Source organism: Zonotrichia leucophrys, chromosome 1A (genome assembly GCF_028769735.1).
Source record: "Zonotrichia leucophrys gambelii isolate GWCS_2022_RI chromosome 1A, RI_Zleu_2.0, whole genome shotgun sequence".
Classification (NCBI taxonomy): domain Eukaryota; kingdom Metazoa; phylum Chordata; class Aves; order Passeriformes; family Passerellidae; genus Zonotrichia; species Zonotrichia leucophrys.
Window position 1 is genome coordinate 58733339 of NC_088170.1, and position 14108 is coordinate 58747446.

The window sequence follows — 14108 nt, forward strand, 5'->3', positions numbered from 1 at the left end:
CGTGGCTGGAGGTGAGAACACAGAATCACAGAACCCTTGGGAGGGAGCCCTGGAGGTCACCCGGCCAGCCCCGCTGCCAGGGCACGGTCACTGCGCCGGTGACACCGGAGCACATCCCGGCGGGTCCGGAATGTCTCCGGAGAGGGAGACTCCGCCACCGCCCTGGGCAGCCTGTTCCAGTGCTCTGCCGAGGTGGAACTTCTTGTGTTTCATTTATGGCCAATGCTACCCGTCCTTTCGCTGGCACCACTGAAAAGAGTCTGACACATCTTCTTGGCACGGCCCTTTGAGACATTTACATGCATTGAGGGGGATACCATGAGTCTCCTCCGGACTAACAGGCCCTCAGCACCCGCACAGGCGTTACCAAGGACCGACCGCGGGTGATTCGCTTTCCCCACGAGCCAAGGCAGAGCCGGGACCCAGCGGGGAGCGAGGCGTGGCTGTTCCGGTGCTACCGTGACGACTTCCAGGAAAGTCAGTCAGTTCTTCCTTCCCTTCCCTTCCCGCTGCCCCCGCGGAGCGTCCCGCGGTCGGAGCCGCCGCCTCGGGCTCCTCTGCTCGCCCTGCTCCTGCCCGTGCCCGCCCGGCTCCCGCCGCTGCTCCCCTCAGGCCGCCCCGGCAGCGCGGGATGGCGGCGGGCGAGGAGGAGAGCCGCGAGTACCTGCGGCGGCACCGGCTGCCCGAGCTGCTGCACCGCCTCGGAGCGCTGCTGCTCTTCCACCGGCCCGGTGCGCGCAGGCCCGGCAGCGGGGGCAGCGGGGGCGGCGGGGCTGCGCGGCCTCCGCGCCCCGGCTGAGGCCCGGTGCCCGCGGGCACTCTGACCTCCTTGCAGAGCGGCCACGAGAGTTCCTGATCCAGGTGCTGGAGCGGGTGAAGGCTGGCAGGCGAGCCGAGGGCGAGTACCCGTTCCTCATGGACGAGGCCAACGTGGAGGCCATGTTCGGCCTGCTGGATGTCCTGGGCCAGGGCTCCATCCGGCCCGCGCAGTACAGGGAAGGTGCGTCCGCCTGCTCCCGGCCTCACCAAACTGCTCCCTTGCGCAGAACTGTTAAAATAGCCACAAAATTACCCATCTGTATACTTCAAAATTATCCACACAGCTGCCCACACGATCTGGAACTTGGAAGGTTGAAAAAAGTTACATGTGGTTAAGTTTCCTGCGTTCAAGTTACATGTTGTTATGTTACACACATTTACCTTCTGTTAGATCTAGGCACCTTTAAATTTAAATTTGTCTTTCCAAAAACTTGCACAAGAAATTCTCTTTTGTTAACTTTAGCCCTTAAAACTTTGGGACTGAGCACTGAGGATTTGGAGCTAGAAGACGATGTGGAGATCACACTGGATGAATTCAAGGAAGGAATGTAAGCTTAATTGAAATAGTGGTGTTGGTTTTTGGGTTTTTTTTTGGGGGGGGGACATATGCATAGGAGATATTTTACTGAGATTTATTTTTGATATACAAAGCTTACATAATTAACAGATAGTTAAATTGCTAGTTTAAGCAAGCTCGACTGTGTCACTTTGTATTGCAAGGTTAAAAAAGAGGTCAGTTAGTGCCTGACCTTCTTGCCTTGCTGTAAGGTGAACCAAACTCCATGCCCTCCATCCTCAGTTTCAGGATCCTCTCACGGTACCCACCTCTCAGGTCAGAGTGAAGTCATCAGGCAGCCCAGGGGTTAAAATATTGATCTAGAAATGTGGAACAGTGAGACCCTGTTGTCATTTTTGTCAGGGGTGGTAGCATAGCTGGAGATGAAATAAGTTCAGAGTTCAAATAATTCCTCACAGTCAAGGTATGGTTCTAGGAGCAATTTCTTAGTAACTGTTGCAATTGCTGAAAGGTAAGGAACTAATTATCCTCATTATCTAACTAGAGATTTTCTTTTTCTGTCTTAGGAAGAAAAAGATGCTGGAGAGCTGGTCTGTGTATTAGTTTCAGCAGTGGTCTGCTATATATATTAAAAACAGGCATCTTCCCCAGTTTTTCTTCTGGTTTGTCAGCTGTGAAGAGTTGATTTTAAGCAATATTCTCTTTTCTCTTTTTCTCATCTTCCCTGCCCTTCAGTGGAGCAATCAGCTGAAGAGGACAAGTGACAAGAACATGTGCATGTCCAGCAGGCACTGGAGGGAGTATAGTTAAGAATTGCTGTTCTTAATATAATTAAATAGTTTAAAAAAAAAAAAAAGTAGAGATCTCTTTTGCAACTGAAATAGTATTTTGGAGTTTCCTCCTTCAGGTCATAGTTTACAGTAAAGGATTGTTACCTGTTGGCTCATTAGCACTCAATAAAATAAAAGTTGGTTTTTGGGCTTGTGCTACATTTTGGTTTTTGGGTGTTTTTAAGGAAAAAACAACTTCAACAAGTTATGACAAATGTCCACACGTAAATGCAGGTGGCACTTCCAAGTGGTATTTTCAAACTTAGCACACAATGTTCAATTTATAAGAAGAAACTTTTTAAAAGAAATTAGGCTATTGTTTTTTCAGTAAAAGACTATCTTAATTTCTATGAAGAAAGCAGTGACATATTCCTTCCTTCTGCATTGATTATCTACATTTTAATACAGAACATCCATTATCTGGAATTTGGAGATCTAAAACATCTGTCTTTAACTCAAGACTGACCAGTTCACAGAGGACATTAGCCCACGTGTACAAAACTGCATTTACACTGTAAATACTCTGTTCCTTAGAATGATGCAGACAAGGCAGATTATTCATTAGAGATGAACAGTTTTAGCTTCCAATGGCAAGGTGGCCGTGGAAAATAAGATCTGCACAATTCAACACCAAGTCAGTAGCATCTTGAATTTTTTCTTTGAACTGCGTAGAATAAGGCATAAGATTTAATTAAAACAATCAGCATAAGAAATGAAAGAAATAAGTATATTACAAGATTTTTGCTTGGAATATGTAATCTAGACCACGTTATTAACCATTTTTGAAGTCTTTATTTTCCTGTATTTGGCCAGTTAGCTCTCAAACTGAGAAGAATCTCAACATCCCTTTGAGCCAGTTTATAAACTCCAAGTTCATTTAGTGCTGCTGTTGCAGATGGCTGGCTGGGCTTTAATGGTTCATTTTCTGAAGCTGACTGCAGGACATCCTTCAGAAGCAAGGCAGAGCCAATATTCAGGTTCAGGATAATGCAGGCTTCTTTTATGCTAGAGGAAAAGTTACATGGATTAATGTAAGCAGCACAAATTTAAGTGTAACAAAAAACCCTTCCATGCTCCATGTTGGTTTAAAAATATTCAGATTTCAGTCTCAGTCAGCTGAGGATTTTGATGCTGGTCTATTGAGGACACTCTGGGCTAGTGAAATAGGCTAGCCAGAAATAAAGTAGCAGCTTCTCATCCCTGACAGCAACTAGACTGCCTCACAAGGCAATCCTGAGGAAAACAGTTTAAAGTGATCCTTCTAACAATAAAGTTTGTTGTGTTGTAACTGTATCTTTCACTAGTTTCTTTGGGCCCAGAACCAGAGGTTTGTGCTACTTAATATTCCTTCCATAATTTTATCTAGACATCCTGACTGTACAGAATACTTCAAGACACATGCCACAGTCTGCTGCTGTGTGAGGACATGCTGCAGAATCAACTTTCCTAGTTGAAAACATCACACACATAAATGATCCACACTTTTAAAGTGTGGATCAAAACTCACTGAAAAAAATCTTGGTTTTAAGTAGAACACTTTCATTTCTCTGGACACTCAACTTCTGAAATACCAGTAGATCAGAAGTTTGCCTACTTACTGCTTGAAGTAGTTTTCTGGCCTCTTGCAGTAATGTGAAAACAGGGGGAACAAATTCCGACTCATGTCGAAGTGGAGTTGTGCTGCTCCTCCTTCATTGAAATGATTTGCCATAATGATCTGCAAACACAAAGAGGAGCATCTGCTGTTTGAGCCAGGCACTGACACCTGCCTGGCACTGCACAGGTCACTCTGATACCCACCTCCTGGTAGATGTGCAGATCCACTTTCTCTGCAAGCATTTGCCAGAAGATTTTGAACAGAGAGTGGCAGAGCTGCTGCTCCAGCTGCAGCAAACGGTCTCGCAGCGTCTGCAGCATCGGGCACGCCGTGCTCGACAGGGACATCACTGCTTGCTCTGCTTGAGAGGGCAAGGACAACCACCTAAAGAAACCATTGCACTGCAGTCATTAGAGTGAAATTATTCATGTTACAACAACTGAAGTTCAAATTACCCTTTAAAGAAAAATCTTACCCATTTACAATGTTTCAGAGACAATCCTTTCCCATTTCTAATCTAAAAGTTATCAGTCTAATGCTGTGTTTGAATTTCATTTAGTATTAAACTCATGCTTTAGTTATAAATCTCTGAACATGTCATTCTAGGGAACCCCATCTAATCTGAAAATCATTTGAGTTCTATTCCTTTTATGAAATACTTCAGAAATTCTACTCAGAAGAAAATATTCAAGAAGCCCTAGGAGTCTGTGAAGACAGAACAGTCATGACAGGCCATTTTGCATAAAATCCACAATACTACTATGAAGAAAATAATTCCTGCTCAAAATAGTAAACTAGAACTATCTAGAATCTTTCCTAGGAATTTAAACTAATACATCCAGTAATTGTGGAACTACTTTAGAAAACATAGCATGACAATTGTCCCCAGGTAAGAATAAAGAGAATTTTACACACTTATTACCCTGCAGCTTTCCTACTCCAGAAAAAAAAAATACCGCCTATTATCTATTCTTGCCTTTACTTACCTCAATATTTTTAACAAGAAATAATCCTGTAATATGCAAAGAGATGAAATAAACAGAATCACCTCTCTTTTTTGTAGAGCTTTGCAGCATCTTTGACCTCTCTGAAGACATGATCTACTTGTCGTGTCAGCATGTCGTGCTTGAGGCGCTCCAGGAGGTTGATCATGTCATCAAAGACAGAGCTCTCCATGGACGCCAGCTGGCCCAGCTGCAGCTGGCTCATGGTGTCACTTTCTGCACGGACCTCTAGCTCGGCCTGCTGCAGCTGCAAGAAGAACTAGGCAAACAAAACCAGAGAGGAACAGCACAGAAAGTAATCTTACTCCTTGAACTTTTCATTGGTACTTTGTTAGACAGTTGTAGAAAGCACTTTCCTCTGGCACATTTATAAAAAGATAAAAATTTAAGATTTTAAAAACACTTTCTTATCTTTCCCTGTGGTCCTGATTTAGTGAAAAACAAAACATGGTGGTTTAATCCTAGTGATGGGAACTGATACTGGTTTCAGATACAACAGCAGATAGGTAAAGGGAAGAGATGTAAAGAAACATTGAAAAGATATTTTAAGACTGACAGCAGCATGCTTTTAAAATACCCTACCTTGGCCTCTTTAAGATTTGCCAAAGTAAACTTTAATTGTAATTTTTTTAGCAGTGATTATTCATTGAATCATAAATCTACTGTGCTGACAACAGCAAGAAAACAAATTTAGTTTATTGAGTTCATTGTGGCAACAGCTTGTTGGTTTTGCTTTTTAGCAGATCAAGACACTAGTAGATGCAGTTAAACAACTGCATGAAGGCTGCTGTCCTGTCCAGTCAAGATTATCCCCTGCTAGAGCCACAGGTTCCTGTGAAGACAGGAAGGGTTTGGAGGCAGCCCACAGCCCACACAATGCCTTATTCTGCACACTCCATGTGTAAAAGGATTTTTGACCTTCAGCAACAGCTGCAGCAAAGCTGCAATTCCTCACCAGGCTGTGCTGCCACCAGGCTGTTGTACAGCAGTCACTAATTCCCAGTGATCAGTGAATGGCCTTTCTGGGCCACACCTGAACTGTGCTGCAACACAGACACACACACGGATCTGTCTAAGCTCTCCTGCCATGGGAGGAGTTCAAGCACCAGGCAAAGGCTGCTGCTCTGGTGCTGAGATCTTCAAAATCAATTCTTTTTTTTTTACAATAAAAAGCATGTTAAAAAGACTAGGTTTTTTGGTCTCTTCAGATTATTCCATTTCTCAAACTCTCTCTGCATTTCCCTAGAAAGTTTATAATTGGCAGCTTAGGCTTCAAACAGTAACCTGTCCTTATTTATACATCTTTTACTAAATCCAAATTTATATCTCATTCTACTTTTTCAGTAATTAATTCTCCTGAATGCACCTAAAAAGTGCTGAAAATAAAATGTTTGTTACAAAACAAACATCCCAAGTCCATTTTAGAGTATTTTTTTCCTAAAGAAGAGTATTTACTTACTACATTGTCAGCCCAGTCTGCCAGCACTGTTGCTATGTAGTTAACAGCATTAAGGATTGCACAGTATCGGAATCCTAAGGAAGCTCTTGTCTCTTCCTTCATCACTTGAGTTAATCGTATCCTGAAATCATCAACCAACTCCTTCTGTAGGCCCAGGAACTGCAGTTTTCTGGAAGCTGTTGGAAGATTCTTATATCTGTCTGGAAAGACATGAATAAAATGGTTTTAGGCTTTCCAACACTAAATAAAAGTTTTCAAAAAGAAACATTACAGGCATCAGGTACATACATGCACCACCTCACGGCTATGAGAGCATCATAGAGTCAGTATTTAGCTGTCAGTATTTAAACCAGCCAATATTTCAATGTTTTCAGGGAAACTGCCCATGCAAAAGCTAAACATGCAGACTTTCTTCCCCCTCCTGATTCCAGGAGCAGTTTGTACTCTAACACTTGAGGCAATGTGTGATAATACCACACCTCCAGTGTGGCCCCTAAAGCATCCTCACACAGAGAAAGACAAATTGAAGATGCAATGGTCTCCTGAAAACAAACTCGCTCTTATGTACTGTTGCAAAAAAAAGAGAAGTTACTTAATAGCTTCTGAATTGATACAGATTCAAAAGGACTATTAGAATTTATTACTGAATTGCAACAAATTTTATTCTGCCAACTATGAGAGAATATGGTTAATATCAAACATATATTTATAATTATTATTTTGCAAACATGTCACTAGGTCAAGATTACTCATGCATGAGTTAGTCCAAAATACAAAACGAAGAGGAAGTTTTTATTAAACTGCAAATATCACAGCTTTGCTAGTTTATTTGGTGACTACTGCTGACAATGAATATTTAGTAAACTCTCTGTTAGCTGAAGGTTTTTTACTGTTCATTACAAACAAGAGCAAAGCCCATAGATATAATTACCTGTTATAACTAACAAGAGAGTCATAAAAGTTTCAGCACAGTCTGGAACTTTCATTTCATCTACATCAGTGATATCTTTGTACTGTGACACCCATGCAGCCTCTGATGAAAGCATAGAGTCCATTTTCTGAAGAGCAACTGAAATGCAAAAAACTTGCAAGTTAAGTTTTTAATTAAAAAAAAATGTAACAAATCCCCTCTAAAGTATACTAACATAAAAGCCTTATCTCTAGTAAGTTAAATTTTGCATTTTCAGGTTATAAAAAATTCCTGACAACTCGTTTCATACAAAACCAGCTTCAATGTATCTATTTGCAACATAGTTAACAGTTAAATACCAGAATTGATTGGGGGGTTGGTTTTGTTTTTTAATAGTTGGCTTACTGTTTTCCAATATATTTCTTCTTCATTTCTCAAAAACTAATACCTCGCCCTAATTTCAATTTAAAGTCCCTCTCTGTCTGCACACACATAACATTTGTCCAAAAATAAGCCTACTTGATTGCATACAGCTTAGGGGCAAGAGTCCCACAAAATACAGAGGCACTGTTGAAACCTAATCAATTTTTATTCAGAATAATTACAGAGCATAGAAATTCATATGTTTTTGGCAGTAGCCCTGCCCAAGTGACTTATCCTATTTAAGAAGAGTAGCTGTGTAAGTAGACAGATACTTTGTGACTGTACAATATAAAGGCCAACAAAATGCACTGGAAGTCTTACATTTTTTTTCCACTGTCAGCCACCTCTGGAAGCAGGATTCTTCTGACAGAATGTGCATGCAGCTGGGAAGGCTGCTGAGATAACCATGGACGCTGTATAACTCTCTCTCAAACAGAAGGACCTCATCCACGAGGTGACAGAAGAGTGTATCATCATACAGCAGGCAGGGAATATCAGCAGCCAACTTCTCCAAAATCAGCATCACTAGAGCACGAGAGAATTCAAGCTTTGGGAGGAAAGAAGTGAATGTCAGAGGCAGGAAGTACTGACATGTGCAAACATGTACACAAGAAACTGCTACTAGACTAAGTCTCACCATGTACCCATTTCAGTGGAAATGGGCCAAATACCTATCAGAAGCTGACTTAGATATTTATATTCACATTTACAAACCATTTCATTACTTACCCCAGCATTCACTGAAGATCCTGCCTTGTCCAGTATTGGCTGGATTTTGTCATCAAGGAACTTTGAATGATTTCCAATCCACATAAGTACTTGTGTTAAATACCACTCAGGCTTATTTAAAAAAAGAAAAGAAATTATTAAATGCATCCAAACATTTATTCAAGTGCTACTAGTATTTTAGGACAAATTTCTAAAAAATACAACTCTCTTTCCTTGCCTTCTCGTGATCTCAGGTCACACAAGTTTTTTACTCTGTTTTACTTAACTTTCATTTATATAAAAGCATTATCAGAAAAATATTTCTGGATTTTCATTGTCTTAAATGTACCAAATATTGTGTTTCTCAAGCAAAAGTTGCATTTTTATTTCCCCTTTCTCTACTGCTTTCTCACTCATGAGAGCCTTGTTTCTGCTTCATATACTCCTTCCTGTTCTCCTGTGTGGCCCTTATTTCTTGGTACAACAAAAAGGATGTGCTCCTGAGAAAAGCTCTGCTTTCATTGTTATTGTACCTAACCTCAGCCCCACCTTTCCCTAGAAGTAGGGAATCTATCACCCTCCCATTTCACATTTTAATGCCTTTAAGTTTTTTCAAGTTTCAACACTTTAAAGTATGGGCTGCAGGTTTTGATGAACACTTCTTTCAGTGTTAGTGCAACTGGAAGCAGTTCCTGTTTCCTCACTCCCAACAGCTAAAGAACATTCTGCTGAGGTGCACTCACATTCTGTGTGTCTGTTTCTCACCTCTGTATTCATTTTCACTTGTCTCATTAATTTTATCATGCTTGGATTGTTGAGTTTTTTTGACAGTCCTTCCCCAGCTGGGCAAGGTCACTGTGAACTCTGAGCCTCTCCTCTGAAATACTGTTAATCTTGTCCAGGTTGCTGTCTTTTAAATATTTCACATTGATATTTTCTTTATTGCATTATCCAAGTAATTGCTAAACAAAAAACCTAAACCAAATTTCAGCAATGCCCTGTTGAAATATCTTTCTGACCTGACAATAGATTCCCTGTAACATTTTCTTAGTAAGTTCTTATTTTTAAAATAATTGTTCACCTATTGTTTGCAAATTCAATGTCTTGAACATGGATTTTCCATTTGCCTTTAAAATAATTTTGTTCATATCTAAAACACCTCTTTCCCACTAACATAGACAACAGTATTTTAGTAGCATCTGTCAAGATTGCAAATGCATTTACATTTACACAAGATGGTGATCATAAGCAGACCTGGGCAACAGGACTGTTACAAAACAGCTCTTAAACTCTGCTCCACTGGCATAAATGCAATGAAAGCTATTCCAATGGTAATTCTCAGATAAAAATCCTCAGTCTTTGAAGGCAATTCACACAAAAAATGAGTCAGTTTCCAACTGATAAACTCAGCATCTCTTCTTTTATGTCAACTTAATAATTCAACCCAATAAAAAAATAATTATTTAACAATACCTTTAGACTAATCACATTTCATATCCAACATTTTCAGTTACATGAAGGGAGCAAAACATAGTGCCAAAAATCAAAGTCACAGCCTTTGAGCTCAAGAAATACAGAACAGTGCAAAACCACTTGCAACAAGACAGAGGAAATTAATCAAAACCTGTGAACAGATGGGAGTCAGTCTAAGATTGTAACGATGGTTTATGAAGGGTCTGGGCAAGGGAAAAATACTGCCTCACCCAGAGAAAATGCCTGTGTCTCTGAAAGGTCTCCAAGTGCTATCTTGATGTCTGTCCACACTTAGGTAGGCACAAGAGCTGCACAGATTTGAAGAATCCTGATTTTGGAAAATGTGAAATCTATACAATTTAAACACAGCAATCTAGAGGTTGCTTACCAAGCAGTTTCGAAATGTCAAACCACTTTCTCCCATACCTTGTTAAGAACATTGGTTTGTTTATTTCCAGTGAAATGATACTTGAATCTTTTCTGAAGAGGATTCAGCATGATCTGCATTGGAAGGATGACTGGTGGTGAAGGGGGTAAAGGGTACTTTTCTGGCAGTTGTTTGGGTTTGGTTAACAGCTCATCTCTAAGATTGACAGTCAAGGATGGATGTAAGTGTTGAGTTACCCCAGCATCATCATTTCAGTAGGATAGGTTTATAAAAATGAACACTGCTTAGTTCTACACTATTGACTGAAGGCAGTACTATGAAAACAATACAATTCCTTATAAAAGATACTCAAAATATTCTACTTTATGTAGTATTAAATATAACTCAGGCCTTTAGGGTTTATTTATTCAATGACAATACATGTCCCTTAAGTCTGATTTAGGAAACTTGTAAGTACCCAGCAAACCACCATTGTCAGAAACAAACACAGTGGCTGTCCAAGAGACACACTTATTCATATTTGTTAAAGGAGGACAAAGACTCCTGGGATTAATAAATGCAACATATGAATTCCCATTTTCATCTAATGGATTTAAGTGAGCCACTCTGCCAAACCAAAATTGTTACCAACTCAGGATTGTGCACAATGGCCTTGCATCTTTCCACTACACAATTAAAAAGAAAAAAAAAAAGCAGCCACAAGTCACAGTCACACATACACACAAAGGCTTAGTTGAGCTTTAGTTTTAACTGATCTTTTGTGAATTATTTAATTCATAAAGATCAGGGACAGAATGAGCAGCAGTGCCCTCTGAGCAACCTCAAAGGCAGACTATGATTGCTGCACAACAGAAATCCTCCTGCAGTCTCCCCTTTTCGTAAAGTCTTCTTCCAAGACATGTATGTTTTCTCTTTTTTTTCCTTCTGGGGCAGGGCATATTAAATTGATTAAAGGTTATTTCACATAGGGCTATAAAAAGAAAAGTATTAACTGTGTCTAATAAAACACACATCACCTTTTTTTCATTAACATGCATGGGTAATGGTTCCAAACAGTGTCAGGCCAAATGCTCATGCAACCTACACTGTCAGCTACCATGAGAGCACTGGATCTGATGACTTGGAGTTAAAATGTTTCTACTGACAAAAAGGACAACTTTGGCACTTGACATTTTCTAAATGCCAAAAAAACCCCAAATAAAACAAAACAAAACCAAATCCCCACAACATTCTAATGTTAATACAAAGTAACATAAATTATCTTCTGTCTTTAGGGAGAATAAAATTTTAAATAATTCTACTTGAGGATGTGCATCTCTAACAGTTTTTATTCTTGCTAAAATACACTGCAAGAATTGAAAAGGATACGAGGTTTGCAGTTTCAGAAGCTGACAGAACAGCATCTCCAGGTTGCTGTACACCTCAGGAGCGTTGGCTGGTGCAGCAAGGCCAAATGCCTGGGACTGAGGTGGCCCCACAAAGGGCCAGCGGAGCTGGGTCAGCACCTCCTCAAAGTCACTGCAACACAAAATATAAACACACTCGGACACCAACTGACAATACAATGTAAAGATGAGGGGGTCACAGTATCTCTGTTACCTTGTCAATTTGTCCTTAAGGATTTTATGCCAGAATTTAACAGTGGATCTCACAAAAGCAAGAAGATGAGAACAAGATGAGTCCTGAAGTTTAATATCCAGCTCTGCCATGAATGCTAGAGTACTGGCTGCCTCTGGAACATTGTTGGTCATCAGATATTGCTGAATGCTATCACTACAAAACACAAAAAAGACAAGGCCAAATATTCATTAACAACAACAGAAAAGAATCATTCGGATATTGAAAAGTAAAGACAAAACCTTCTTGAATTTGAAATATTTTAATAAGGGGATAAAGCAGGTCACCAGTCTCAGAACACACACACAGCACTCAGAAGTACCTGAGCTCTTCTATGCGAGAAATCCACTGGAGGTAGGCCAGGTGTCGCTCGATCTCCTCCACCTGACCTATCAGCACATCCAGGTCCTCCATCCATGGCTCAGCTTCCAGCAAGTGCCTGTTGATGGACTCTGACAGAGCAGTCTCCTCCTCCAGAAGCTGACTCAGAGACTTTTTGGAATCTTCTGCATTCTTTAAGGCATTCTGAATTCTTTTAGGGACTTCTGATGAAACTGTAAGTACCTGCATTGACGGAGATGCGTTAAGGCAGACACAAAACCACTGCACTGTGCAGAGCAGTGCCACTGTGTATCAGGCCCACTGATACATTTCACTTCGTTTCAGAGTCTCAATCAGTCCTACAGCGTGTTCAGAAGAAACAAAATGAAGCAGAAAGATGCTTACCTGTTCTTCTAAGTGCTTTTTGTTTTCAGATAGCTTTTCAATCAGGCTGTCTAGCTTCCCCAGGGAATCATAGTCATTTCCAAGTTCTCTTTCCACAAATTCAGAAACATAGAATGGGATATCACAGTGGTCTAGATCTCTAGTGACTTCTTTCTTTCCAACAGCAATGCTTGCCATGGTTTCTTTTTCTGCAATACAGAGTATACAATTTCTAATTAGCCAACACTAAGCACAAATATTATCTATTGAGGAACAAAACTCCATGAAAAGCTGTGCAGTTATATTTAAACTGAGACTGAAATACCATATTCATGAATTATACTGCCTTAAGTAAGACAATTTGCTGGCTTAATTCAGGTCTGATAAAACCTTGCTGACATATCCAATTGGTAATTTAATAGATATTAACTACCAAAGAGAAACACACCTGTTACTTTCTTCCTTCCCCAAAAGCATGAATTTTATTAAAAATAGTTCAAGAAATACGTAGTTCCTACATAAATAATATAGAAAACGTAATGAAAACTACAAAAAATTGTAAAATGCAAAAGAAGATTATGCTCCACTTTCCCTCTTCATAAGTTTAGGAAATTTCAGAGTTACCAACTCATAACAATTGTGTTACTAGCAAAGCATCCATGTGGGCCTTACAATAATTTGGAAAGCAAATACATTTAAATCAAATATTGACCAAAAAAAAACTCCACACAGTATAACATAAAAGACACTTGCTGATCCACACATTTGGCAGCATCCAGAGAAACCTGACATTGACAGGATGTTCACAGTGAAACAAAAAAGGCAACAATGACAACTGTTTGGCTAGTTGGCAGTTCAATCCTCAACTTCTTCGTGTCACTTTCAAAACAGTATTTAAAAAAAAAGTCCGATACGCTTGCACTCTGCCTGCTACTACCTTTAATTAAGTTTAAATCCCTATCAAACTGACAGCAGCAGTGAGAAAGTGGCGCCGCTAATGAGCCGGAGTTGCAGACGCAATAGAGAGAACCAGGCAGAACAAACTGGGTGACCAAGGGTGCTGCAGAGGAATAATCGAATAAAGAAAGCAGAGCAGTAAAATTCCTGTTTGCAGCAATGTAAACATCATGCAGCAGGAAAAAAACTAACCAAACGGTGCTCTTTGCATATTTAGTGGAAAGGACCGGGTTACACGATAAAGGAACAGGTGTGTGGGCGCAAATCTCCCGCCAGCTGCCTGCTCAGCACCCACCTGGGCCAGAGGGCCGGGCCCTTCCGAGGGCCGGCTGGAGGCTCTGCGGGCTCCGGGAGGCTGCGAGCGGAGCGCCACCGACCGCGGCCCGGGCTGGGCGGCCGGGCAGCCCCTCAGCCGGGCGGCGGCTCGGCGAGCCCTTCCTTCCCCACCACGGCCGACGAGCCGCCGCTTCCCCTCGCAGGACGGCGCCGCGGGGACGGGAGGGCGCGGGAGCCGCCGCCCGGAGCCCTCAGCGCGCTCCCCGCGGGTCCCGGCGGCCGCGGCACCGCCCCCGCCGCGTCAGCAGCGCCGCGGGTGACGGAGCGCGGGGCGCAGGCGCGGCGCCGCTCCCGGGGCCCAGCTCCCCACCCGCCGGCTCGGGGCTGCCCCGGCCCGCGCTCACAGGGACACGGCCCGGCGGAGC

The 14108-nt window shown here is 41.7% G+C and overlaps 2 protein-coding genes across 2 annotated transcripts; one reads left to right on the forward strand and one right to left on the reverse strand.

Moving 5' to 3' along the window:
• Nucleotides 1–477: 477 nt before the first annotated feature.
• EFCAB10 (EF-hand calcium binding domain 10) lies at nt 478–2325 on the forward strand. Its single transcript, XM_064702865.1, has 4 exons — nt 478–731; nt 836–1000; nt 1283–1367; nt 1903–2325. The coding sequence occupies exons 1-4, from the start codon at nt 632–634 to the stop codon at nt 1937–1939; spliced, it is 387 nt and encodes a 128-aa protein (XP_064558935.1). The 5' UTR covers nt 478–631; the 3' UTR covers nt 1940–2325.
• Nucleotides 2326–2395: 70 nt separating this feature from the next.
• Nucleotides 2396–13932, reverse strand: RINT1 (RAD50 interactor 1). The gene is made up of 14 exons (XM_064702864.1): nt 13703–13932; nt 12472–12659; nt 12068–12309; nt 11728–11901; nt 11497–11646; nt 10167–10323; nt 8289–8399; nt 7881–8106; nt 7158–7295; nt 6227–6426; nt 4812–5026; nt 3967–4147; nt 3765–3883; nt 2396–3171 (listed from the first exon to the last, which is right to left on the reverse strand). The coding sequence occupies exons 2-14, from the start codon at nt 12646–12648 to the stop codon at nt 2958–2960; spliced, it is 2304 nt and encodes a 767-aa protein (XP_064558934.1). The 5' UTR covers nt 12649–12659; nt 13703–13932; the 3' UTR covers nt 2396–2957.
• Between the last annotated feature and the right edge of the window lie 176 nt (nt 13933–14108).